At 41.2% G+C, this 24,141-nt stretch overlaps 1 protein-coding gene and 1 long non-coding RNA gene across 20 annotated transcripts in view; both read left to right on the plus strand.

Annotated features, from left to right (window-relative positions):
• Nucleotides 1-4,922, plus strand: part of LOC113026395 (uncharacterized) — a 62,755-nt gene extending 57,833 nt beyond the window's left edge. For all 19 annotated transcript variants that reach the window (XR_013910056.1, XR_013910066.1, XR_013910058.1 and 16 more), the window contains 3 exons: nucleotides 1,759-1,834; nucleotides 2,407-2,440; nucleotides 3,935-4,922. This is a non-coding gene — a long non-coding RNA (uncharacterized LOC113026395). The remainder of the gene's footprint in view (nucleotides 1-1,758; nucleotides 1,835-2,406; nucleotides 2,441-3,934) is intronic.
• A 798-nt stretch (nucleotides 4,923-5,720) lies between these two features.
• Nucleotides 5,721-23,293, plus strand: hsd17b12a (hydroxysteroid (17-beta) dehydrogenase 12a). Its single transcript, XM_026175141.2, has 11 exons — nucleotides 5,721-6,026; nucleotides 15,303-15,349; nucleotides 16,586-16,661; nucleotides 18,405-18,512; nucleotides 19,380-19,444; nucleotides 19,631-19,675; nucleotides 20,097-20,131; nucleotides 20,959-21,040; nucleotides 21,191-21,256; nucleotides 21,962-22,111; nucleotides 22,257-23,293. Exons 1-11 carry the CDS (start codon nucleotides 5,858-5,860, stop codon nucleotides 22,395-22,397), a joined length of 984 nt encoding a protein of 327 aa, XP_026030926.1. The 5' UTR covers nucleotides 5,721-5,857; the 3' UTR covers nucleotides 22,398-23,293.
• The last annotated feature ends 848 nt before the right edge of the window (nucleotides 23,294-24,141 follow it).

Raw genomic sequence — 24,141 nt, forward strand, 5'->3', positions numbered from 1 at the left:
GGACATGAAAAAGTAACACTTCTAATAAAATTGTTAATGTAGAATTGCAGGAAGATACCTAGACATACACACACATGCACACACACTTCTAACAGCTGGAAATGGTGTGTGTGGAAATGAAGTGGTGTGTGTGTGTGTGTGTGTGTGTGTGTGTGTGTGTGTGTGTGTGTGTGTGTGTGTGTGTGTGTGTGTGTGTGTGTGTGTGTGTGTGTGTGTGTGAAATAGACAAAGCTGAGAGAGACAAATATTTAAACATATAACAGTAATAAATATATAATATTATATTAATTAAACACTAACTTTACCTGTGTGTGGGACTATGAGGCGTTCATCTATGAACAAAACTGTGACACGTATGACACATAAACGTGAAGCTTATTTTAAGGTTATGGTAAAAACTAGTTTGTGGTGCCGTCAAGGTGGACGGTGGTTTTAGAGTGTAAGTGGGTAAAATGTGATCAGCTTAGCCTCTGAAAATATGTCAGAATGAGCGTGTAGCTGTGTGGTGAGGAGAGACTGGCTGAAAGTTAAACATGAGCAATGCTTTGTGGTTTGGATTTTTTTAAAGGCAAAATTGAAACTGTAAACATGCAGAAGGATCCCCAGACATAGACACACGCACGCCTAACGGCTCCAATCTGTGTGTGTGTGTGTGTGTATGTAACCACAGCAGAAAAAGCTTAGATAGACAAATATTCAAACTTATAACCTTATATTTAATAATCCTTGGGTACAACTTTACAATTTAGGAAACACTAATTTTAGTTGTGTGTTGCACTACGAGGCATTTCTGAACATTGCTGAACAAAACTGAGACGTGTGATGCATAAATGTGAAGCTTATTTTAAGGTGGTTTGTGGTGCTGTAGTGTCAAAGTGGACTGTAGTTTTGGGGTGTGCATAAGTAAAATGTGGTCAGTGTAGGCTCTGAAAATGTGTGAGAAAGAGTGTGTGACATGCGTGACGCATAAATGTGTAGCTTATTTTTTTCTCTTTTTTGATATCTGAGAGAAAACTATTTTATGACAAATACTTTTTACAGAGCTTTGGGTAGAAATTAGCTGCTGTTCTGTTCATTTTAATGTGTTTGTAATGAAGGAGAGTTATTATTATCCAGGGTGATTTTTGCGTGCGTGCGTGTGTGCGTGCGTGTGTGTGGGTGGGTGTGTGGGTGTGTGTGTGTGTGTGTGTGTGTGTGTGTGTGGGGGGGGGGGGGGGTGTGGTAAATTAGCAGTTTATATGTTCAGGGATGCTTTTTGTAGTTTAAAAGCTATATGTTTCAGGAGGTGCAGGGTGTGATGCTGTGAGTGTGTGTGTGTGCATATGTGAGAGTGGGAGTGCAGACACTGTACGTCTGTGTGTCTCCATGTTGTGGACATGCAGGATTCAGAGTTGTGTGTGTTTCTGTGCTCAGTTTCAAAATGGACATTTTTTTCTTTTCTTTTCATTTGTCTGTAATAGTAAGACTTTGATTCGATGGTATAGACAGGAATAAATATTAAATGTGGAATGTTTGGATTCCTTCTTATAAATATGTTTGCTTGCCCATGCGATTGTGTGTGTGTGTGTGTGTGTGTGTGTGTGTGTGTGTGTGTGTGTGTGTGTGTGTGTGTGTGTGTGTGTGTGTGTGTGTGTGCGTGCGTGTGTGCCATTGTTTAATGTGTGTGCTTGAGCATGTTTCACTTAGAAAAAAAAGACTCCACTGTATGTACAGTGACAGTAAATGTAATAGTTTGTAATATGATGTCTTTTCTTGCAGAACAATGAGATACACACATGGACAGGAGGCTGAACATGCTCATGGGTGGCTCTTCAGCTGGACACACACATGGCAGGTGATTATGTGTTGTATATGTTATCTTATAAAAACAGGAGTAAATGTATGTCCTGTCAAACTGCATGCATTTTAAAATAATCTATCCATAAGCCTGTCCTTAGAAACTGTTTATTAGCTAACAGAGGGAAACTGTAAATACTATAATTTCATTAGAAACAGCTGATTTTACCTTTTTTAAAACGTTGGGGCACAAGCAAAAGCAAACGTCTCTACTCTCAAGACTGTTAAAATATACTGTGAAGTATGGTTTTATATTTTAGTGTGTATATTATGCTAAAATTGCTTAAATTGTAAATGCAAAGAAACGACCCAGATGAGTCATATTTGCTGTGATGTTTCAGTCGTCAGTCATTTATAAAATATATGAAAATACGAGTTGCTTAAGATTGTTAGACTGCTTTGTTATGTTTGATGAAAATAAAATTTGACTCTCTCTCTCTCTCTCTCTCTCTCTGTGTGTGTGTGTGTGTGTGTGTGTGTGTGTGTGTGTGTGTGTGTGTGTGTGTGTGTGTGTGTGTGTGTGTGTGTGTACATATGTATTTGCCACTATGCTATCGGTCATTCTCAAAGATCCTGTGACCTTGTTACCGCCGTCGGACCGCAGGTATGTAAGAAATCAAAACATGTAAAACTTAATTATAATAGTTGGTAATGATATTGTAGAGAAGTTGCACTGAATTTGTGTCTCTTGTCATATATTTTTAAGGCTTTGAATATGACTCTCGGGGCAGATATTTGTGAATGGAGTGATCAGATTTTAGAGACCGTTTGCGTCTTCTATAAGTCCTGAGTGTTGCCACTTTCACGGAAAACATTGGGGGCATGTAAAAGGAGAATTACGCCCCATTTTGCTGTGCTGTGTTGCTGGAAGGCTTGTGATAAAAGTTGTGTTTCGGGCTGAAATAAACGTGCTGCTTTACAGACGTTATATTGTCAGGTAAAGAGGCACAAATGGGACAGGGAGTAGTCGCTGTGGGGTGGACAGCTGTGCGTAAATGGCATCCCAGGACTAGTCTGGTCATGTCTGGTAAAGTATGTCTGATGACAGACGTGGATCGACCTGTGTAGAGCAGAGGTCAGTTGTTTACTTTTATGAAGCTTTGTTCCCGTTGAAGGACGCTCTCTGTGCGTCTTAGGCCGTGCGCATTTCAGCACCACGGAGGTGGACAGCAACGCACAAAGGGCTCAGAATTAAAGGAAACCTCGACACATTGTTTGAGTCTCTTCTAAATTCTGGTCAGTGCTATTTAAATATAAAGTGAAATACTGCTAGAAGAAATATTTCATATTTTAAATGCTACTTATATTCATGTTAAAATATGAAATGAAAGGCTCCTAGCTTCAGCAGCGACCGTCGATGTCTCTTTTAATACTTTGTCAACGTCACTCGTTACTCTGAACTTTGTGTCGTTATGGATTTTTTAAATATATATATATATATATATACCTCTTAATTTCTAGCAATTGTTACTACCCTTATAATTCATGTTTCATAATCAATTTAGGAATATTGCAGATTACATCTGGACAAACTAATGCTGAAGGGAAGGGAAGAAAATATTGTGAGAGTAAAAACGGATTTGTGGTGCTGTGAAGCCAAAGTGCACAGTGGCTTTAGGGTGTGTGGGGGTAAAATGTGGTTAGCATAGGCTCTGATCATGTGTGCGAAAGACTGTGTGCCAGTGTGGTGAGAGGAGCGGGGCAGAAACTTAAACATGGGCAGTGCTTTGTGTTGTGCGACTTAGATGAGAGGTGCTAAGGGTTATCGATACTGGGTGGGGTGGGTACAATTTTCATGTACACAAAATAAAACCCTTGAAATAGGAACAAGCCGAAGCTGTGGTTATATTTGTGATTACGTGACAAGCTGGTAGAAACATACAAATAAAAACATGCTTGTACCTTTTGGTATATTTAATATTAAATGTGCCAAAATAATCCAACATCGTGCACGTGAAGAGTCGGTGGGGAAACTGATATGCAAATGTGTGTGGTTCACTTTCTCTGCGTGTTTAAAGTCTTACAGATACAGACACGTGTGAACATTTTCACGGGGAAATTGTGCACGTCTAAATCCTAACTTTTTCCCTCTTTTTAGCTATTGGACTGCGAGGACGTGGCCGTGACGTGACTGTGGACTTTCAAAACATCTGATAGACCGTGTGCCTGTGTATGTGTGTGTGTGTGTGTGTGTGTGTGTGTGTGTGTGTGTGTGTGTGTGTGTGTGTGTGTGTGTGTGTGTGTGTGTGTGTCATTAGTAAAAATAAATAAAATTATATATATTTTTGAAATCCATTTAAAGACAATGTGATGCTACTATCTTTCTTACATAAATTAAGTCATAAACATTAAGTCTATTGTTTTAATGTTAAGAAATTGCCTGCATATATTTGTTGAATAAACAGCCTTATGTCAGAGCCTGTGTGTTGATTATTATGTATTATTATTTAATTCAGCTATGTGATATTGGCTGTGTTGAGGTTGCAGGATGTAAATCGGTATTAAAAAATATTTTAAACATGTGTTTTTTAAAGATTACTTTGTAAAAGATGAGAATTTAACACGACATTTGTAAATGTATTTTATGTCTGCTGTATGTAAGGGTGATTGAGAGACAGCTAGTCACTATACTCTTAATTTTACCCTGTTTGAAGCTGTTACACAACTTGCTGCTCCTTCTCGTCAGTGTCACGTTGACTTCGATCTCTTCTCTTCTGTCAAAGAATACGAGCAGCTGCATTATGTCTACAAGCAAACAATCTTATTCGTATACTTTTGTCCCTCTGCTGAGTACATGACAGCCCTCGTTTTGTCTCGCAGACCTTTTATTTGTCACAATTTTACGTTTAATTTGCGTGTGTGTGAGAGAGAGAGGAAGCATGGCGGCAGATGGGTGTGCTGGAGACTCCAAAAGCTGCTGCAAATAGCCTTTCGGGGTCGGAGTTGGGGAAACAGAGCACATACTGCCGAGCTTAAAATCATGGCAGTCTGTTCTTGTGAAACATCTGGACTCTGTAAGCATGACTGGCTCATTTGTGTGTATGAAAATGTAGACAAAACAATAAAATAAAGCGACGGAACATTCACACGACTATCTCAATGTTTATGTAACGCGCGCACACACATCTCATCCTTGCTCAATGTTTTGGATGATGGGGAACTTACTACGATCGGGCAATCTCGCGAGAGTGTGGCTAACAAGAGTGTGGTTGGGCATTGTAGTCTTCCCTTTTGGGGAGCACATTTTTGCATGTTACGACAGAAATGTCTGTGACGGAGTTATCTGGAACAAAGAATTTAATCGGGGCACCAAAAAACCCTTCGCCGCACTTATCTCTGCATATTTAGTAGTTATCAGCAGTGTGATGCAAACAGAATACCTAAAATAGATGACTAACTCGGATCTAGCTAGGAACAGGCTGACCTCACTGATTGGCAATCACTTCAGCCAATAAAGCATGTCCAAATGCTCTCCATTGGGCGGGAGGACGCGCACATTTTTCACCAATGAGAGCATCCTTTCATTCATAAAGTGGTGTGGGCAGTTTTTTTTCGCAGGCGTGGGTTTGGAGGGTTTCATAATCCTGACTGAAACCGTCAAACCTGTTCTGGTGAGAGCCAATACCTGACTCAGGATGGGAGCTGCCGTAATGTTTGTCCAATCACTCCTCATCCCGGTCTCCCTTTGACCCACCCCATTTCATACAGAAAATCGAATGAATGGGGGAAGCTCTGCTTTTGACTGACGCGCAAAGCAGCCTATAGAGGGGCTGGATCAGTCGACGGGCACCTACTGCAGGCAGTGAGGAACAGGGAAGGGCGGTGCAGAGTAGGAGGTGGGCGGTGCACTTTAAATCAGGCTAGACAAGTGTTGGGGGAGTGTGTGTGATGCTACAACCTCCTTATAAAGGGACTCTCTCACGTTGTGGCTTGGAAATTAGAGCACATTGCCTAAAATTGAGGTCTCCACATACACACTCACACACACGCAGAGTCACCGAGAGCCGCTGCCGTGAACTGGATGAACGTTGAGGAAATGATCAGCTGGGCCGAAACGCCTCTCTTCTGGGTCGGTGCATTCACTGTGGCCTCCCTGACGCTGTGGTTGCTCTACAGGCTGCTCACAGGCTTTAGGATCTGGGTTTTGGGAAATGGACAGCTGCTGTCTCCGAAGCTAGGCAAATGGGCAGGTGAGTAGGGTCACATCAATTTCCAAGCCACCTACAGCACATTCACGGTCACGAAGAGGGCAGCTCAGAAGTAGGCAGGTGGACTCTGCTCGAGCACCAGAATGAGGTTATTGAGCGCAAACTTGACTTTGGCACACAAAAAACTGCGTTCTGCGTTTTTTCTTTTTTTGTGGATTCATTCAAGGGGAAGTTGGTGTTGCGTAACAGGCGCAGGTAAGCAGCTGATTGACTGAGAAGATAATTGTCCTTATTACCTCCAACTGTTTTCATTTCTTCTCACGTCAAACACAGCACACAGTCTCCTGCCAAGGGCTCCAGTCAGCGTTTTCAAAGCACATTTGGAACGGTGCGGGGATGCCCCACATTGGTGAGCCAGGAGCCAAATTGCGCAGGCTATGCGCACTTTTCACAGAGCTGTTTTATGTGGGTGAGCTCTTAGCCGGAGCACTACTGAACCACATTAACCCATCCGCATGATGTAGGACAAACCCATATGCTTAATTAAAACGTGACCTACATCTAGATCATCTTGCATGTCATTTTCAGTGGTTTACCCGTAATTCTTGAAACGTGCCTGAAAAATGTGTTCCCCTTCCACAGCATATTTATACTGGCGGCATTTTTTGTATTTCTCATGTCGCCGGTTTCTCACTAATCAGGTCTTCTTGTCCTGTCCTTCGGTTTGCCTTGCAAACCTTTCTCATAAGATTAATGTGTCATTATTGGATTTGACTGTATAATTTACACTAAAAAAAACGTTTTTGTCAAAACGGAAGTGACTTCGGAGTCATACCTAAGTGCGTTATGGTTTGATAGAGACTTGTCTCATAGGAATCGCCCTGCCATGGCTTGACCCACTTCTCTAGTCCCTGTTTGGAGAAGACTGCTGCGTCTGGAGCGTCTTGCTGCGCAGTTTGGCAGGCGCTCTCTTTCGCGTCGGGATAGGTGGATATTCTACCCCCTTCCTCTCCAAAAGCCAGGCGGATAATATAAATGCTTGTTTTCCTTTTTCTTTCAGTCACACAGATGTTTATCTGTACATTGTGGCGCACTTCTTGACGAAACCGTCAATTTTGTAAAATGTATGTTTAATTGAGGCCCTTTGCGCCATTAGAGGGGCTGAAATGTATGACGCAAAGGTAGGGCGGTAGGATGCCTTTAAGAACGACTAATGCACGTTTTTAAGTGATTCTGATGGAATATGCGGAGGAATGTCGGTGCACACCGATGAGTCATGCGCTTGTTCATCGCTTCGTCATCCTTTGGCCATATAGGAATGCCACCTTCACGTCATCCCACCCACCCACAGTATGTTATCAAGTGCAGCACTAAACTTCGCATTAATCTTTTTCCTGCATTTTTATTTACCTCGAATGTTTCATTATACAGTTTTATTCTAGCACAGCCCATTTTGTGTGCGTTTCAAATAAATGTGATCTTCGTTATTTGTAAAGCTCCTGAGTTAGGGGCGTAAAGGATGCTCTAAACTAGAAGATTACATGGATCTTTTTTTTTTTTTTTTTTTTTTTTTTTTTGGAAAGGATTCTTACGGAACTTTCCCACTCCGTCACATTTGTTCTTCTCTTACGCTTTACGTAAGATGTGAACATGCCACTCCCTGAAACCAATTGGTGCCACCAGTCTGACAAGTCTGGCGTACGTTTCCAATCACAACGGTCGGAGATGGCAGGACGAAAACAGGTGTGCGCGTTAGGAGAGGTGGGGGCATGTGTGATCGGGATGAGGCGTGCGCCTCCGCCGGTTACACCAGATGTGCGGGTTTGGCCAGTTTAGGCAGTGGTCTGGTTTCTTTAACGCATGCACGATACATCGTTTTACTACCGGTCCCCACCTTTCAGAGATCCTTGTTGCAACAAGTCCTCCTTCTTCCAGCTATTGGATAGTGTGGGAAATCGCTATTTATTTATACCCTTTGCAGTTGGGCAGCATGAATTTAATCTGTAGTGCTGTTCAGTTTTAGTTTCCTACAAGAACAATATGTCCTCTGAATTTATAACTTTTATCATTTTAGAGAATTTAGAGTTTCTATTTACTAATGACAGTGAATATTCCGTCTGTCATATACAGTTTCTTTGTCTAAGAACACATTTGAAACTGAACTGATGTATTTGATCAGAAATGCAATTTAAACGTATAGCTTCTTAAACGTATGTGAAGTTGTATTTGGTGGGGGAGGGGGTCATTGTACTTTATTTTAGATGCATATTTCTAGAACGGGCTTGCTTTCTATAAAAATCTCAGAGGAGGCGACTAGTATTTCCTGCTGAAACGAGTTTCAACGTTTGAAGGTAGGTTTAGGTGAAGAACTTGCTTCGCTTTCTATTCAGATATTAGTTTGTAAGGTTTTGTTTCCTCGTAATCACTGTACACCCTGTCTGTGTTGGGCTAAAACTCTGCTGCTCTCATATGCAGAGCAGAGCAGGGATTTCTCAGGAGTTCCTCTGCCAGTGGTTTTCCCCTTAGTGGATGGGACTCCTAGTGGCTGAACAGCAGCGCTGCAGTATGAGTCAAGGCGGCTTCCCCAGCCTCTCTATTGCACGGTTTTCACATACTCACCCTCCCCATCCCCTGCCAGTCTGAACCATCTCTACAGCTCAGTTCTGTTAAAGATATTCAGCAAAAGAATGGCAGCTCTCTAAAAGACATTTGAAATTTACATTTAATTGCCCTTTTATTTATTTTTATTTAGCAGCTTTTTAAGATTATTTGTGGATTCATGGGGGGGGGGGGGGGTATATTGCACAAATCTGCCTTTCAGGCATTTGATAACAGTTTAAAGGATTTAATATTTGGTGGTATAATGTTATCAAATTGTTTAGCATTTAGCATTGCTTTCAGTTCCAGTAGGGAAGCTTTCCAGTCTAACATGCAGCAGCCCTCGGTTTTCTGGTTTTTCTGCTCCGTGCTCCCTCCTCCAGTCTTAACCCCAGCATCCTGTATTATGTAAGGGAGCCGGTGTCGGTCCTGTTGCATGTGTGTAGATACAGGGAAATAAACTGAACCAAAGACATGCCCCCCCCCCCCCCTTTCCTTTTTTGTTAAAGCAAAGGTGGGGGGCATAGTGATGTTACATGTGCCCTGGAATCCACCCCTCCGGCCCTGTTCCCCCAATTCCCTTGACAGCAGAGTTTATTGAGGAAAATGGTCCCATTATATAAGAAGGATGCAGCCATTCATCAGCTCAGCACATGAGTGACAAAGGCTTGGGTCAGCACTTATGCAAGAATTTTGCTCAGTTCGGCTCAGAGAATAAACCAGGGATTGCGAGTTTATCAACAGACCCAGCAGGCAAACCAGAGTTTCAGTGCTGATTATTATGGGAGAGTAATCTTCAGTGCATTTTTTGTGAATAGACATAAGGCTTCATTCATGTTAAAAAAAAAAAAAACATCCACATGTGTGAATGAAAGCCAGCTTTGTGTGTGTGCGTTTCAACTGAGGCAGGGTCTCCACTTTATCCTTGTGAATGTGCCTTCCCTTACTGCTTTGTGTGAGTGTGGGCGGAGAGGAGAACACTGCTGTTCATGTGATGAACACGCTCTGTGACACGTGCCTGAGCCAGGGATGTTGGGTTTAAAAAAAAAAAAAAAAAAAAAAGGGGGGGGCAGAGAAAAATCTTCCTCATCTCAACCCCCCACCTCACTTCATTTCACCCATCTCCCCATACAGCAAGTGGGTCTGTTTATAGCTACAGTATATTCCTCTGAGTATGTTGGCTTCAGTTTTATTTTTGTTTCACAATTCTGCATCACTTGAAAATTAATGTATTGGGGTTTCAATAACTGAGGCTCATAGAAGAGCAGTTAAACATCTGATCCTTTCTTTGTATATTATCTGTATTTTGGATCCATTTGCGACTAAATTCTGACAGTTGTATTCTTGCATGATTGTTTGGCGTCTCTAGAACTTAGACAACTTTACTACAAATTTGTCTGTTGCTCCACTAAACATTTCTGCTTTCAAACTGCCACTTAAAGCCCTTAAGCTTTAAAAAAACTAGCAGAAATCCCTCCAAATGTTAAAATATGAATGAATTACATTTATTTGGCTGCAGTGTTTCTAGCTGAAGCTCCAGCACCTTCCAGATTACTGACATTTTAAGACATGCACACATAACCAAGATGTAGAACAGTTCAGCAACTGTCATCTGAAAGCGCCGTACTGGACCAGCAACATATTTCTTGTTGCTGGTTTTACTGCCTCATGTCAGGTTACATCAGTAATTTGGTTGCGAGCCAACATGCCAGCGAGGCAGTTTGTTCAGTTTTAAGTGTCTGTTGAAATGAACTGCTAACATTTTGGGTGTCATTCTTTCTGGGTTGTACCTATGCACAATAATGTACTGTATCAAGTTTTAAAAAGGCCCAAAACATCATAAAAGACACCTCACATCCTGGCCACTCCCTGTTCGAACTGTTGCCCTCAGGCAGACGGTACAGGGCAATCAGAGCAAGGACTAACAGACTCAAACACAGTTGTTATCCAACTGCAATAACACATCTGAATACTACAAAAAAATGTCCATCACGCCACTCTTGTGTTAATCTATGCACGGTCTGAAGCATGTGTGTGGGAATGTATGTGAATGTTTTACTGTTAAATCTTATTAGTATTTTAAGTATTCGATCTATTTTATTTATTGAATTTTATTGTTTTATTTATATTTTGATATTGCTAGGGATGATGCAATGATTGGGGACCATTCTTAATTTCGTTGTTCTCATGACAATAAAGATTCTGATTCTGAAGATGGGTACATAACTAACTGCTACATTTACACTTGTTTTAAAGATGTAATCAAGCATACAAGTGGTTGAAAGCTATCATTTTTCTTTTTTTAGTAAGTAATAGAAGCATGGGTGTAATTCACTTTAGTTCTGTACAGCATGCTATTTCATTGTCCTTGTACCAATGGACTAATACCATTAAACACATGCTTTACGCTTTGTCTGAAAGGTGAAAACAAATCTCCTTACTGAACACACTGCACATTCCATCCTTGCCTTAGCAGCACACGGTCAAAGAGCAAAGTTTTTCCAGCTCAGAAATCATCTAGTCTCAAACCAAGTACTTGTGTGAAAAGAAATAGATTTTTAAACAAGGCATGTGACTGAAGGTGGGAGAGGGGGACAGGACTATTTTTTTTTTTTTTTTTTTTTTTTTTTTTTTTTTTTTTGCTCTGTACCCAAATATAGATGCTGCTTCTATCTTTGGCAGCTCTGAAATACACATTCTCTTCTCTGTCTCACACCCACCCTCCCCTCATCTCGTCTCCCTGTTCAAGCTTATTTTATATCAACCATGTGACTTGCCTCCCCTGCTATTTAAAGCTGTGTGGGTGGGGGGCTGGAGAATAGGGGGGGAGGGGTATTTTGGTTAAGGGATGTAGACTTTGGAGGAAGGGGCGGGTTTGTCTTTGGCTCTTCTGCTGCATCCCTCCCTCCGTCCCCCCCCCTTTTTTTTTTTCTTTTTTTTTTTTGGGAGACATAGGAGGGGCTGCTCGTTGATAGGCAAGTTTAGGGTGCGACAGATTACATAACAGTACGTAACAGGAGTGGGGCATACAAGGACCGCAGTCTCTCCTCACTGAGAATCTTAATTGGGGGTTTGGTGTTGGTGGCGGGGAGGGTTCTGGGGAGTTTATAGAATTATTTTAGTTTTGCCCTCCTGTCTGTAAGTTCATTTTTCTGAGATGAAATAAGACTACACCATGCGGGTAAACACCCCTAAAAACTAATTATTTTACTCTCATTGTGCCAGTGAATGATCGGTATATTAATAAAGATTGGATGTTGTGTCTTTGTCCTTTAACAGCTGCTTACCCTCTCATATAACAGCTCATGCAATGCAGGTTAGTCTAAACCGAAGATCCTTTAAATATCATGAGATGAAGACATTGTGCTCTTTGTCTGCCGCTCACCATATCCTTTTTGTTTTATTTATTTTCCCCCTAGCCTGCAGTGCTTTAGTTGGTGTTGGGGCTTCAGTTGGAGAGATCGGGATGCAGCAGCAGCCTGGCTGTTGTGACAATGGTTGTGGGGGATCTTGTTGGTATTCAGGTGTTGCGGCAGGCAAGCAGGCAGCTCCCAGACAAGGCAGTGCAGGCGCTGCTATTTTTACTCCTCCTGCTGCTTTTTTTAGACCCTCGAAATGGTGAGCAGGCAGTGGCAGGGCTGCTCCACTGCTGAAGAGGGAGGGAGGGAGACGGAAAAGGCTGGGGGGATGTCAATACCTCAGGACATGTTGTGCAGCACTAAGCACAGCAGAGCTGCAGTGCAAACGCGCCCCCGTCAGGGCGCATCAAAGCCTACATGATGGACCAGTTTTCTCTGAGGTGTTGAAATGGGGTGGGGTGGGGGAAGACACACTGGGGGGGACTGGGTTCAGAGCTGAATGAGAAGCAGTGGTGCACACACAATGGTGCCAGCGTGTGGCGTCAGTGTTACGGTCACTCACGTGCTTGCTTGCGTAGATCCTTCCTTGCGAAATTGCATCTGTGTGTCACTTTTGTTCACGTAAGAGCGATTCTCTCCTGCTGGGAGGCCACTGGCACATGGGTGTCACTGACTGAACTGTGTCTTTTGAACATTGTGTTCTCCGTACATAATTCCATACTTGTAAGTTTCAGGTTATGCAGCTTAGCTCCACTTATGATGGCTCAAACACAAAATCTCTTAAAACCAGAAGAACCGTGTCGTCATCCCACTGTACTAGCTTCCCCATTCTTCACACGGGTGAAGACGCACACGTACACACATTTGACTGTCACTCAGTCCTAGGAAATGATTATTGAGAAAATGGTCCTATTATATAATGGGTGGGAGGAGTATAGTCATTCATAAGTGCAGCACGAGGACTTGGAGAGTGCGGCGAGGGGGCATAAGGCCTGGGGAAAGTGTGCAGGGTGGACTTGGTTGTCTGATGCACTGTGGAAAATCACAATTCACAGTATGGTGACCTTAAAGAGTTCTGATGAGTTCTGAGTATTTTTCTCTTTCATTGTTGACTTTAGTATAAAACAGTTTTGTTTGGTTTTTTTTGTTTTGTTTTTTTGTTCCCACTTTCCTGTACAGCAAACAAATCACATCACCATTATAAACTTTAGGTTTCCACTCTCTAATTGTCACTCCAGAATCATTGCTCATCAAATGGAAGATAGGCCAAATGGGTTTTAAGGGCAGGAAAAAAAAAATGTTAAAGGTTTTTGTATTCTTGAAATGCTTGATATTCATAACCTGAGCGCATGTATCTAAGTGATAGATCAGATGAGTAATGTCATGTTGCAAAAGATGATGCATTTGTAAGGCATGCAAATGTATTCTTGCACAGGATCTTCTTTCAGGTTAAAGTTCAAGCAGCGTTGATGCGTACGCAACTCTGCTGCATTTTTGATGCATTCCTGCATACAAGTGTAATCCGCAGGTTAGTCATGCAAGAAAATGATATCTGTGGGGTGAATTTTCCCCAGTGTACTGAAACTCAACTGGTTCATCTAGTACTTTGGTTTCAGCTGTCATTCTTGGTTTCATGGCTTATCAGTTTGTCGTCCTTTTTTTTTTTTTTTTTTTTTTTTTTCCCCCCCTTTTTAGTCAGGGCTTTTCCTCAAATGTTGATGCAAGTTGTTTCAGAAAAAGCTTTCTCTCTCCGTTACCTCCAGCAACCTTGTGACTCCAGCTGTGCTCATTTCTGTCATCTAAAATAGTTTCACACTCATCTTTGTTTGAGTTCATTATACTTGAACAGATGAGAGCTAAGATCAAAACTCGCATGAAGGTCATCAGGAAAGAGGCTGCTGATCCAGTTCTCGCTAAGCACGTCTCATGGAAGGATGTTTTCACTTACTGTTATATTGTGCGTTTATGGCTTTATTTAAAAGAATAAGGCCTGTAGCTCACAGGAAATAAACCCCATCTGTTTCAGAATGTACCACAAAATATATTTTTATAGACATTTTTACCTTGCAGCGGCTGTCTTGTTGCCTTTTTAAGCTGCCACCTGCATCTGCATCAAGAGCCTGATTTGGTACATCCCATGCCCATTGAAGCTTTTCTGCTAGGAGCATTTCATTCGTAACATAGGGGGGACGTTTAAAAATAACCAGGGATCCTGCTCTCTTTTTCACTTCCGACTTTGTGCTACTCTCTCTCACTCCTTTCACTCCCCTTTATCCCCTCTACCCTCCCCATCTCCCTCTCCTCCACCGCAATCCCTATTCCGTGTCTTTCTCCTTCACTCAGTCGCTCTCTTGCTTCGCTCCTGTTCTATTTTTAGCCACCCCTAGGATCCCTCCTCTCCCTCCCCACCACTGCCACTCTCCCTACCCCACTTCCCCCTCCTCTTTCTCCTGCTCTATGTTCGTCATCGCTCCCTCCTCTCTGCATCCCCTCTCTCATCTTGTCTTTTTTTTCCAGCTCTTTGCCAGAGAATGTCCTATGCCTCCATTAATCTTTCATCATGCCTTCCTATTATATTAATGATTTACAACTATGTGCTTGTATATTTGTAAGTACCCCTCACACTCTCACAGCCTTTTTTTTTTTTTTTTTTTTTTTTCTCCCTTCTCCCCACAATCCTCTATCAGTCAAGCAGAGGCTGGGGTTGATGGGCAGTGAAGGTTTAAAAATAACCGTTTGCTTTGCAAGGTGAGGGAAAACTCACTCTGAACATCAGCCTCAATCTCTGCATTGTGGTCTCCTTGTGTTTTTGGCATTTCTTCATTAATTTTTTTTTTTTTTTTTTTTTTTTTTTTTTTTTTTTTTTTTTTTGTTAATCCTCTCTGCTGTTACCAAACAATTTCATTTTTGCTGCTTTCACCTACAATTTGCAATATATGCACCCCTTGTGCATATACTCTTAATTTGAAAATCGGTGAGTATTTAAGTCAAAATGGACTTGACTTATCGGAAAAGCTGTCGTCATAGAACTTAAAGCAAGGCCTCCCTAAACGGCAGGTGAATAGTATTGTAGGGCGTGTCTGCCACATAAATCAGACTTATGTACATGTCGTTCAGAGATTGACATGCAGAGATGACGTCCGATAAGATGGTGACAGACTGACTCCGTTTTGCAGTCACCTGCTGCTTCTGATGATGAATTGTGGCTCATTCAATTTAGTTTACCTAGATTGGGGAACTAGTTATTTCAGTCCTGAAGTCTTCCTCATTATTTGAATACAATTCAACTTGACCCCGGCCTTGCTGTGTCACTGTCTCAAGAGAATCTGTACTGAATCCTGGCTTCTCTGTTTCTCTACAGTTGTGACAGGAGCCACAGATGGAATCGGGAAATCCTATGCGGAGGAGGTGAGGCTCCCGAACCCTTATTTATTTCATTTCTTTCACTGAAAATCTATGACTCATGCACGTGTGTGTGTGTATATAGATATACACCATGTACACTCGTAGGGGAGAGCTCTTAAAGGCCTATTAACATGTAAAAGTCCTCCCTCTCTCACACACACACACACACACACACACACACACACACACACACACACACACACACACACACACCTCTCTCTTATTGGTGCTTGTACAAGGTAACAGCCACACGTTGAATAGGGGCTACCCTGCCACGTGTCTTCGCACATAACAGAGTGGGAGATCCGGCTGTATCATGGTCATGTAGAGCCTTTGACTCATACTGTTAGGGCTACAATGTGTCTTGTTGTTTGTCATGCAGTGATGGGCAGCATTTTGTTCCTTAAATGTTTAGGTATATTGGTAATTGTGCACAAGCACTTGATAGAAATGATACTTTATTTGTGTATCGGTTCAAAATAATGAGATTCACACCAGATTCAGTCAAAGGGCTCGACCTGTGCTATAGAAGCAACAAACAACATAAGTGGTCAACAGGACAAAGATCTGAATTGTCACAATCGCTAGTCTAAAGCCTTTTTAGTTGGAAGGATTTCCACAACACAGTTGACAGAACAAATGTGTTCATATATGAAAGTTTGAGTCTTTGTACTGGATACTTTTTGCATTATTTTTGTATGCTGGGTTTCCTTCTTTGAAAAATTATTGTATTGTAAAACACAAATTTGCCTTCTAAGCTTTGTGTGGTACACAGTTGTAGTCACAGCAGTCCAAATTACTGCTGTTTAAAGGCTGTTCCGACCTGATTTGTTATCTGAACTTTTGGAAACTCTGTGGGTTCTTCAGCTGAAAACCTTTTGCTCATGGTTGAAGTTCTGATCACCAGCAACAATCCTCCACCTTAAATTTATTTAAAGCAAGGTTGTGTACTCTGCACATGTTTGTGTGCCAAGAAATCACTGTGCGCAGTGAAAGTGGTTTTACAAACAGAATTTCCGGAGAGTGACATTAAAAAGCTGCTGTGGAAGCAATGATGACAGGTTTGAGAAGATAATCTTGAATGGAAGAATATAATAGACTAACAAAATCTGTTGCATTCATCTGCAATGCTACAGAACAAACATTTACAGCTAATGGCTTGTTACCTACTGTGACATTGTCCTCTGTGTGTTGAAAGTATGGTTGAACTTGTGTCACTAACTGTTTTTTGTGCTCTAGTTGGCTCGTCGAGGATTTGCCATGATGTTGATCAGTCGTTCTCAGGAGAAGCTGGATGATGTGGCCAGGTCAATTGGTAAGCGTGCATAAAAGCGTGCGTGTGTGTATTTGTCTCTTCAACCTGTTCAGGTTTGAGAGCACAGCGAGTGGGATGATGAGGATGCGTGTATGACAGCGCAGTGCTGCCTAACGGGCCGTCAGCTACAGGATTTCCGTTCCTCAAGTGTTTAGATATTGAAAATGAGGAGTTGGACTTTAGCCAGAAAGTTTACTTATTTTAAAACAAAAAGATCTGAAATGTTTCACTTTGTTGGGGAAGGTACTAGTGTGCATATTCAAAAGAATTTGTTTTACAGACTGTAGCATTGTTGAGAGCAGTTTCACTATTTAGATTTGTTCTCCAAATCCCGCTATTTCACGCTTTGTGCACCCTGCCAACTCAAGGTTTACTCTGCTACAACACTGACCAACTTGTAAGCGAACAGAGCAGGGTGTGTTTTATTTCCTTTGTGGATTAAGGCTGACGGGTCAAATATCTGGCCTGATTGAGGAAACTCTCAAACGTATTCCTGTTGCAATATGTTTCACACGGATGAGGTTTCCCCATATTTGAGTACATGATGAATGGTAAATGAGTGTCCGTATGATTTTGGGTGTGGGTGGATAAAAACTTTTGTCCTCTCCTATTTTGTCCAGTTGCCAGATCTAAACAGAGACCCCCACCCCCTTTGCTGTTTAATGGTGTCCTCTCTGCAACTCTCTCTTTCCATGTCTCTGACGTCTCCCACAGCGCAATTTCCCCTGTCGTGCTTAAAGTCCACAGAGGGGGCTGATGGGTAGTCACGAGCAGGGTGCAGCGTGCCAAACTCTGGCACTCCTCCCTCACGATTAATCTGACAAAAATGTCCCTCAACATGTAACCAAGACAACCCACCCTGTCCCACCTATCGTCATGGGTTTTTTTTTTTTCTTCTTCCTCTCCTCACTGCAGTCATTTCATTTGACTCTCGATGGCACTCATCAACCACGTCAAATTACTTATCCCGTTCAGCAATCAGTGAATTAATATTTGTGCTTCATCACCACATCACCAGCCGCGTTTAGCAATCTCACTGACAGTAGCTATGATGGCTAATGATAATCTGAAGTCGATAAACATTTTTCAGAGAGGCCCTCTGCTTCTTATTTTTTTTTTTTTTTTTTTTTTTTTTTTCTCTTCCCCCTGTAAATCTCGTCTCAAGTCTGACTGCACACACACTGACACACTACTGGTTTTGGCCAAGGCACATCAGAGGAATTTTCCTCTTGTAACTCCCTTGGCCGCCTATCAGCTAAACGAGTCTTTGGACAAAATTCTAATTGCAGCAGGCACGTCAAACATGACGAAGGAATGGGGGGGGGAGGGTGCATGACGGAGGGGGAGACCAGCAGGCTGGTTTGTTGGTGCACAGTGCCCTCTGCAGTTGATCTGTCACAGAGTGGTTTCATGCTGCTATCTACGTTCATTTGAAGGTTTTGAGACACAGAGCTGCACTGTTGTTGAGCCGTGTAATGAGCTTTTAAACAAAGTCCTGGATCATTTGTGAGACATAATATGAATATTTGATGTGAAGGCATCACCCACTTGCATGAATGCTTTTAAACAAAACCTAAGTCATGCATCCTCCTTGCCTTTTTTTAAAACTTGTTGTCACACAATTTGTTCAATACAACTTGGATTTTTTTTTTTTTTTTTAATGGTTTTGGGTTCTGGGGGGTTATGCTTCCATTCCTAAATATCACTAACTATGAATAACTGAAACGTGTGTCTGCTTCACAGAGGAGCAGTTTAAAGTGGAGACCAGGACTATTGCTGTTGACTTTGGCAAGACTGACATCTACTCGAAGATTGAGGAAGGTCTGGCTGGTCTGGAGATTGGAGTTCTTGGTAAGGGCTGACTGCAGCTTTTCTTCTTCTTTACCTTTTGATGAGGACAGCATTAAGAGGCTTCCTTGATCTTCACTTTACTGTAGACAACTTCACACGGCTTCTCTTTAGATGTCAACAAAAAAATGGACATTCCCCTATCGTATACATTCAGTCATCATAAATTGCTTCCTTAGCATGTGGGTGCGATGTTTATCAAGCCGTGCTTATTATAGAATTTGAACTTGATATTGAAGATTTTGGTGAAGGCAGATGTTTCATACTTACGTTCTGCATGTGCGAATCAAATAAAAATGAAGTTGGTCTGAACTTGATTCTTCTGAAGAGCAGGTTTAGGCACTTTTTTTTTTTTAGTTTAACATTAAGGGCAAAGCTGGCGACTTGTACTTGCTTTTCAGTCATGTTTAGCGGTGTTGGGTCATCTTCAGCATAGTTTCATAATAATTTAGTCAAGGACTCGTTTTATATATTCCACCTTTCTTTTGTTTGTCCTGAGATTAATCTTCATGTGTTTCATAAAACAAGTGTTTTCAAACTGAATTTCTCAAGGCATGTTACATATTTATAGATGCACTCTTGGTTCAGCTGTTGCTTTTTTTTTTCTTTATTGCTTAGGCTCCGGAATTCACACTGTCATTTTCAGCTTTACATTTAAGGAACCCTTTGTTCTTTTTATGATACCAGTTGTGCTCTACTGGTTACAAGGTGTGGCTGTGTCTACTGTGGAGTTGAATGCCCGTTTCTACCTTTTTTGCTTTTGCTGCCACCTAGTGGTGAATAATTGAGGTGGTTCCAGTTCTCCAGCTATATGTAATTGAATTAAAATAGCAGAATAATTGATGATTGCTCCCCTTTTGTCATTAACAGTTAACAATGTTGGTGTGTCTTACCCCTACCCGGAGTACTACCTCCACATTCCTGATCTGGATAATGTGAGTAATCTTTACTTAAAGATGGGAACTTTCAGTTATTGCATGTTTTCTGTGATTGCAAGTGTAAAGTCCTGATATTTTTAGTCTTTCCTGCTCGTTTAAGACATACTAAGTATTTGTTTCTACAACTAAGAGCAGGCAATCAACACAAATGGTGCTTTTTTTTTTTCTTTTTCTTTTTTTTAGTTCATCACAAATATGATCAACGTCAACATGACCTCAGTATGCCAGGTAAGTGTGTTTCTGTCTGAAAAAAATTTCCGAATGGATTGAGCCCAGTGATTGCAAACTACATACACTTATGCATGTACTTGGTGTTTTGGGGTTTGTTTGTTTTGGCTTGGATTAGTTTTTGTATGGCTCAGGCTTTATTTCCCCCTGTTGTCATTGTTCTCCATTTTCATTTTCCTCTTCTGCTGTTCCTACCATGGTACCTGCAGTGTCTCAGTTGTTCCCAAAGCAACGGTGAACTACACCAACGCTGTCTGTGCTCACCACCCACGCATCTCTCTCTCTCTCTCTATTTCTCTCTCCCTACTTTTAGTATTTCTTTTTAAATAAAAGTCTATCCTCTGTTTTGCCCCCCCCCCCCCCCCCCTTCTAAGTTGTCATTGTCTCTGATTTTTCACTGAACTTGTGTTATTATTTTTAGATGACCCGTCTTGTGTTACCAAGAATGTGTGAGAGGTGAGTTATATGATGGGGCTTCCATGTTTTGCGACATTACTGCAGTCAAAATATTCCTGTAGTAAATGATGGATGGTGGCACCGAGCTACTCAGGGAATCTTTATATTTAACAACACCCCTCCACCCTTTTCTTTTAGAGCAGTATTTAGGAGATGACTGTAACAAAAGATGGCTTTTTTTAGGGGGGGGGGGACAAGAAATCTTCACCTAGCATTTTCCATGACTGCATCTCTTTCCCTCTCCTTTGTTCGCAATGCTGACAAGCTTTCAATTCACACAAAGTGCTCTTCCCACCCGATTGGCTGCTGCGTTCCCATGTGATTCCTGCCAGCCAATGGTAGTGCAGGCACATTTGGTGCCGTGTGAGGCTGGAGCGTCTCCACTACATCACTGCAGCAACCGGCTGCCATGGCAACGCAAACAGCCACTACCACACTGTGTGTGTGTGTGTGGTATCACTTTGTAATTGTCGGTGCAATAAGCATGCATAGACACAGGGCTTCCACGGGTAAAAATCTTATTCTGTGGATTTGATGATTAAAAATAAGGTCTTAAAGTGTAGCCATTGATCTGTGATCAATGTTTCAGGAAAGCTTTTTAATGTAGGATTGTCATGATACTGAAATTCCAGGTTTGACTTAGGCTTTGTTTGCTTGTTTGTTTTGATGTGGCAAATATGCAAGTAAAAATCAACCCTGTAATGTGTAATTTTAAGTGATGATTGTTCCTGGAACTTGATGATCTCTGTGTGCTGTAGCCCAAAAAGAGCCATCTTCATTTCACATACAAAATAAGTTCAACATTTACCTTCCTGTGCTTTCCCCAGGTCCAAAGGTGTTATCCTAAACATCTCCTCTGCCAGTGGCATGTACCCATTGCCTCTGCTCACTGTCTACTCTGCAACTAAGGTATGTACAGTGTGTTTGGCACTTCTAAAGAGGCAAGACTTCTTTTCTAGGAAATGAGAAGATGAACACAACCTTTTTTTTTTTTTTCTTTTTTTTTGTTTGTATATTTTGGACTGTCTTAGTAATTTTGGCGATCTTTCATTCGTGCAGGCGTTTGTGGATTTCTTCTCTCGTGGCCTTCAGGAGGAGTACAGACGTCAGGGGATCCTCATCCAGGTAAGTAGAGTCTGAGAAACATGACAATCATTGAAGCCTGGATATGAGTCTATGATCTATGAGAGACTAACTAGGAGCTTTCATAATTTGTCAGCGTGTGTGCACATTAACTTTTAAAAATGTTGTACAAAATCATGTAAAGGTCATTAAAAGCTTTTCTGAACTTCACTCTTTTGGACACAAAGTAAAGACTGGAGTGGCTGTTAGACCAAAGTCAGTCAGCCCTATTCTTGAAACAGAATCTTGCAAGTTTTGGAAATCTTAATGCACTTAGGTTTTTAATAACAAAGTTAAACATCTTTTTTCAAAGAGTCTTCATTGAAGGAGTAATGAAATGAACACACAGAAGTGTTCTGCTTTTAATGAGAAGCATTTTTTTTTTTAAACCTGATGTTCCACATAAAGCTGGTTTGTTCTGTTTTTAGAACTCTGTAGTCTTCACTCATGTGCCACCTTGTGGTTGGACCAGGTATAGGAGTTTAAGTATAACACAAAGTTCAGGGTCTGCCTTTTGTTTTTTTCCTTGCATTCCAAATCATCACTTTACAGCAAAGATTTTGTCTTTTGGGTTAAAGAGCATGTTACATATTAAATATGGCTTACCCGAAGTTAGTTTAGCTTTCGTGATTTAAACAGTCTGCTGGGAGTGCTTTGCATATTTTCTAAGCTTGCTGCATCTTTTTTTTTTTTTTCTTGCTCCTGCAGAGCGTGCTCCCCTTCTTTGTGGTCACTAAAATGACTCGTATCAAGAAACCCACCTTGGACAAGCCCACCCCAGAGCGCTATGTAGCAGCTGAGCTCACCACTGTGGGTCTGCAAAGCCAGACCAATGGCTACTTCCCTCATGCTGTCATGGTAAGAGATGGCAACCTCAACAAAATTAGTAATGTTGATAGATGTGCAAAATGTTGGGGCCCAAATGAATAATTCTTATTGAAAAGCTTGAATGCTGAACACATTTTAAAGTTGCAGTTTAAATTCATTTTAATTGTGAATCCAGGGCTGGGTGACCACCAAGCTGGTTCCAACCAGCATTGTTATCTTCCTGGGAGCCACAATGAACCGCCTGCAGCGTACGGGATACCTGCAGAGGAGGAAACTGCGAGAGCAGAAGAACGGACAGAGTTTGAAAACTGAATAGGACTGTGGCTGATGACGCTGCCAGCAGCCACATTGTTGTGACCCACTGCAGCATTTAAGGAAGAGGGGAATGTGTATGATTTATCCGCCAGGGTTGCCTGAGATTTCACCTTTTGTTCCTACAGTAAATTTGCACATCAGGGCACGTGTGGCTCTGACTAAAACTGCAACCTTCTATCCTTATATTTATCTGGGCAGACATGACCAAAGAAGCTTGGAAGTGAAATGAGGATAAAATGCTGCTTTTGGAAAAGGACATTGATATTAGTCACTGACACTGATGGTGGAAATGATACAGCCAAAAACAGAGGGATTTGTTAACCCTGCTGTTGTAAGCAGTGGAAAATGGTGGTGGGCATCTTTTTATATACATTTATAGGCTACACCAATCAGCCACAACATTAAAACGACTTGCTGAAAATTGATTAGGTATATCTTGTGCTGTTAAAACTGCTCCAGACTGTCTGCATGGACATGGGACCACTGAATTGTTTGCAGCAGATTATTTGGTGCTGTGGGTTGACTGGTGCGTCTGTGTCAGTCTTTCTGGCATAAACCACGAATGCTCATTCAGATAAGGATCTGGGGAATTTGAAGGCTGAGTCTATATCCTGGATTCTGCTGTATTCCTTGAACTTTTCCTGAGCAGGTTTATGTATTATGGCAGGACGCACAGTCTTGCTTTAGGGGCCTTAGGGGTATGCTCGGTCTGCATAAATGTTTAAAATTTATATTGTGGAAAAATAATCAAATTTATTCACCTTACTTGGTGGTTTAAATGTTGTGGCTGAACGGTATTTATGATCTATTTATTTTATATTTGTATGAACACAGAAGCCAAACTCTGACTTTAAAAAAAAAACAACAACAAATTTTTAACTTAGTTCTATTTACAAATTGAGCTGTTAAATGATGGCAGTGCCTGCTTTCTGTTGTGCCAGTTTATTTGCACCACTGAGCTCATCTTATGTTGCCTCCTTTTCTTTCTTTCTTTTTTTTTTTTTCTGATTGAATGTTTAAAATGACACTTTGTGGTGGGTTTTTAATTGCATCAGTGTAATATTTGTTGTAAGCCAAAGCATCTGATGGTTAACTGCCTTTCTTCTGGCATTAATGATGGAAATGGTCTGATTTTGTGAACGGGTGCTTAATGGTTCCATTTATTATGAAAGGATGTTAACTGGTGCTACGTCCAAAGGAACTACTGAATTGTTCTTTTTCTTACTACTCTAATCAGTTTTTTGTTGTTATTTTGTTTTTTTGTTTGTCTGTTTTTTCCACTGTTTTTTTTTTTTTTTTTTTTTTTTTTTTTTTTTTATCTGATTATGTTGGATAGATCATTAATTGTGTGGCAAATTTACATCCAGTTAGAGTTGAAATGACAAAGTGGAACATTTTTTTTACATGAAGACTGGTTCACATGACACCAAATGTTGGCTGTGAAAATGGGGGAACTGTTTCTCTTTATTTCCCAAATCAGTCCCCCATATTGAGCTGTACCTCAACTAAGTGGCTTTTCTAGCGCCATTCATTTCGTAGAGATCCAAACTGGAATATTTACATCAAAATGCACTGTTTACATTTATCTTGCCGATTGCAACTTGTCTTTTCTACTGTTTGTTAATAAAAGCTTTAGCCTGGTTTAGCTCTTGCCTGGTGTTTGGTCTTGCAGATTTTTAACGACTTTAAAAATCTGTGATAAGAAATCACAATATAAAAGTCTTTATTTCTTGATGTAGCAAATT

This window comes from Astatotilapia calliptera, chromosome 7, assembly GCF_964374335.1.
Source record: "Astatotilapia calliptera chromosome 7, fAstCal68.1, whole genome shotgun sequence".
Classification (NCBI taxonomy): Eukaryota; Metazoa; Chordata; class Actinopteri; order Cichliformes; family Cichlidae; genus Astatotilapia; species Astatotilapia calliptera.

Coding starts and splice junctions, on each gene's coding strand:
- hsd17b12a (XM_026175141.2), top strand. CDS start 5,858: ATGAACGTTGAGGAAATGATCAGCTGGGCCGAAACGCCTCTCTTCTGG. Junction 21,041..21,190: donor CTGTCTACTCTGCAACTAAG/GTATGTACAGTG, acceptor TCATTCGTGCAG/GCGTTTGTGGATTTCTTCTC. Junction 22,112..22,256: donor ACTTCCCTCATGCTGTCATG/GTAAGAGATGGC, acceptor TTGTGAATCCAG/GGCTGGGTGACCACCAAGCT.